The sequence below is a fragment of the Rhincodon typus genome, chromosome 5, assembly GCF_021869965.1.
Source record: "Rhincodon typus isolate 14 chromosome 5, sRhiTyp1.1, whole genome shotgun sequence".
Classification (NCBI taxonomy): Eukaryota; Metazoa; Chordata; class Chondrichthyes; order Orectolobiformes; family Rhincodontidae; genus Rhincodon; species Rhincodon typus.
In genome coordinates this window covers 7,006,239-7,009,697 of record NC_063336.1, presented here as the reverse complement: position 1 = coordinate 7,009,697, position 3,459 = coordinate 7,006,239, and the positions used below count along the sequence as shown (strand labels likewise).

The following is a 3,459-nucleotide window of genomic DNA, read 5'->3' as shown; positions in this document are numbered from 1 at the left end:
TTGAGACTGTAGTGAGGACAGAGTCATTGAGACTGTTGTGAGGACAGCATCAATAAGGCTGTAGTGAGGACAGAATCATTGAGACTATAGTGAGGACAGAGTCATTGAGACTGTTGTGAGGACAGCGTCAATGAGGCTGTAGTGAGGACAGTGACATGGAGACTGTAGTGTGGACAGTGACATTGAGACTGTAGTGAGGACAGAGTCACTGAGTCTGTAGTGTGGACAGTGTCATTGAGACTGTAGTGAGGACAGTGTCATTGAGACTATAGTGAGGACAGTGTCATTGAAACTGTAGTGAGGACAGAGTCACTGAGGCTGTAGTGAGGGCAATGTCATTGAGACTGTAGTGAGGACAGTGTCATTGAGACTATAGTGAGGACAGTGTCATTGAGACTGTAGTGAGGACAGTGACATTGAGAATATAGTGAGGACAGTGACATTGAGACTGTAGTGAGGACAGTGTCATTGAGACTGTAGTGAGGACAGAGTCATTGAGACTGTTGTGAGGACAGTATCAATGAGGCTGTAGTGAGGACAGAGTCATTGAGACTGTAGTGAGGACAGTGACACTGAGACTGTAGTGAGGGTCGTGTCATTGAGACTGTAGTGAGGACAGCGACATTGAGACTGTAGTGAGGACAGCGACATTGAGGCTGTAGTGAGGACAGTGACATTGAGACTGTAGTGAGGACAGTGTCAATGAGGCTGTAGTGAGGACAGTGACATTGAGACTGTAGTGAGGACAGAGTCACTGAGGCTGTAGTCAGGACAGTGACATTGAGACTGTAGTGAGGACAGCGACATTATGACTGTAGTGAAGAGAATGGGATATGGATTATAGAACAGTGTTAGTGCACAGACCTTGAGCAGCTGTCTCGGTTTTCAGTAGACACCATGGCATTGTCTGATATCAGGGTGAACAGTTTCTCGCTATCACTGAGCTGGGGATAAGCCTCAATTAGCCCATTTGTTAATGAGTGTATGTCCCATTGTGTCCCCGCTCCCAAATCACAACAATGTTCCACTCGGATATGGGTGATGTATGTTCTAAAATCCTCAGTACGAGGGAGAGCAGGCTCTCTATACACTTCTCACAATAATACATGCTGCTGGGACATAGGGATGGTCAGCATCGAAATGTACTCACTCTGTGCTCAGTGATCCCATGGGTTTATATCCAGTTTACAGGGAAACTGGGCAGAAAATTCGCATCTCAGCAGAGGCTTTATTCTGTCCTTTGTGTTCATCAAGAATGAGGGAAATAACTAATATTCCAGTGTGAAATGACTGAGATCCCAGTGAGAAATGACTGAGATCTCAGTGTGAAATGACTGAGATCCCAGTGAGAAATGACTGAGATCTCTGTGTGAAATGACTGAGATCCCAGTGAGAAATGACTGAGATCCCGGTGTGAAATGACTGAGATCCCAGTGAGAAATGACTGAGATCCCAGTGTGAAATGACTGAGATCTCGGTGAGAAATGACTGAGATCCCAGTGAGAAATGACTGAGATCTTGGTGTGAAATGACTGAGATCCCAGTGAGAAATGACTGAGATCCCAGTGTGTAATGACTGAGATCCCAGTGAGAAATAACTGAGATCCTAGTGTGAAATGACTGAGATCTCGGTGAGAAATGACCTTTGTGAATGTGAGATGGTGGTTTTCGTGATTGTGTCACCATTACCACTTCCCGTTTCCTGGGGATTGGAGCAAGAGGGAAAGACATCATTCCCAACATCCAAACATCTGGAATAATGGGACCCCGCCTTCAACAATTCAGACCCTCCCTTGGAATTGTGTCAGTGGGGTCACTCAATCTCCCGGCCTGGATTCTGATATCCGCGGAGTCTGTGGGAAAACACACTCTCGGGGAATTTTACTCCAATCAGTAACTTTATCCCAATTGATAGGATGGGCTCCTGCCAGGAGCTTTTCCTTACCTCAGCCTCAGTCAGAGAGAGTCCAGCATCACCTTTGCTTAACCTGGTGTACATCTCTGTAAAAGAAAACAGCGTGTATTACTGACACTCCTCTCCATGGAGCGGTCACAGCCTTAAATAAAATCAGAGCCCTTCTTACTGTGAGGCAACAGATCTGAGGGTCGAGAAGGGAGATTGGAAAAGGAGCCGTATGGTGGCAGGAATGGGAATAGCAATGGGAAGAGTATTAGGTGGAGAGCTGGGCTCGGATACCTGCTGTTGGAGAGATGGGGCAACGTGTGAGGGGTTCTGGGGGCAGATGGGGAGAAGCACTGGGTGAAAACCTGAAGGAGAGTTTGGGGAGAGATGTGTGAGGGGAGACATGAGGGAAGATGAGGCGGCTAGGGGTAGGAATCGCTGAGCTATCAAAATTGTGCAGCACGCTGTGATGACTGGGTCTTCCTGAATAAGGACTGTCCCCATCTGACACGTCCACGACCCCTCAGTATCCCCCAGATCCCCCACCCACCCACCATCTCCCCCAGGACTCCCCCGTCACTGGCAGGACACCCCTGTCTCCCCCAGGACACCATCCCACCTTCCCCAAGGCACCCTGTCTCTGCCAGGCCCCGCTTCTCTGTGAGAACACCCCATCTCCCCCAAGGACCTCCACTTCCCCAGAATGCCCCAGTGTCCCCTAGAACGAACCCAGTCTTCCCCAGAACACCCTGTCTCCACCAGAACAATCCCCCGCCATCTCTGCCAGAACTCCCCAACTCCTCCAGGACACCCCCATCTCCCTAGAAACCCCCATCTCCACCAGGACACTTGTCTCTGCCAGGAACCCCCATCACCCCAACGCCGCCATCTCCCCAGGATCCCCCATCTCTGCCAGAATGCCCCATCTTCCCCAGGACACCCCTGTCTCCCCCAGGACACCGCAGTTTCCCCCAGGACAGCACCCCCAACTCCACCAGGATACCCCCTGTCCCCAAAGGACCCCCTTCTCCCCCAGGACCTCCTGTTTCTGCACTACACTGCCCCCTTGTCCAACATACTGAGGGAACAATGTATCAGTTACAGGGCAATAACGCCCCTCATTTACATTTCCCTTCAGCAATCCTGCTAGAATTCTCGTGAAAGTAATATAAACACTGATAGATCAGTGTTTAATCAAGCTTTGAAAGGAGATCTAATGCAGTCTGGAAAGGAGACTGTGGGTGTTAAAGGAGGCCTGTGAGTGTGTAAAGAAGGCCTGTGGATGTGTAAATGAAGCTGTGAGTGTGTAATTGAGGTCTGTGGGTGTCTAAATGAAGCTGTGAGTGTGCAAGGGAGGCCTGTGGGTGTGTAAATGAAGCTGTGAGAGTGTAAGGGAGGCCTGTGGGTGTGTAAATGAAGCTATGAGTGTGTAATTGAGGCCAGTGAGTGTGTAAATGAAGCTGTAACTGTGTCAGGGAGGCCTGTGAGTGTGTAAATGAAGCTGTGTGTAAAGGATGCCTGTGGGTGTGTAAAGGAGGCCTGTGGGTGTGTAAATG

The 3,459-nt window shown here is 49.4% G+C and overlaps 1 protein-coding gene across 1 annotated transcript in view; it reads right to left on the bottom strand.

The window, feature by feature from the left end:
* Positions 1-1,813: 1,813 nt before the first annotated feature.
* The window catches only part of LOC125483094 (calpain-3-like), a 19,580-nt gene continuing 17,934 nt past the window's right edge, over positions 1,814-3,459 (bottom strand). The window contains exon 7 of the mRNA XM_048596648.1: positions 1,814-2,001. Within this exon, the coding sequence (XP_048452605.1) occupies positions 1,814-2,001 (188 nt within the window). The remainder of the gene's footprint in view (positions 2,002-3,459) is intronic.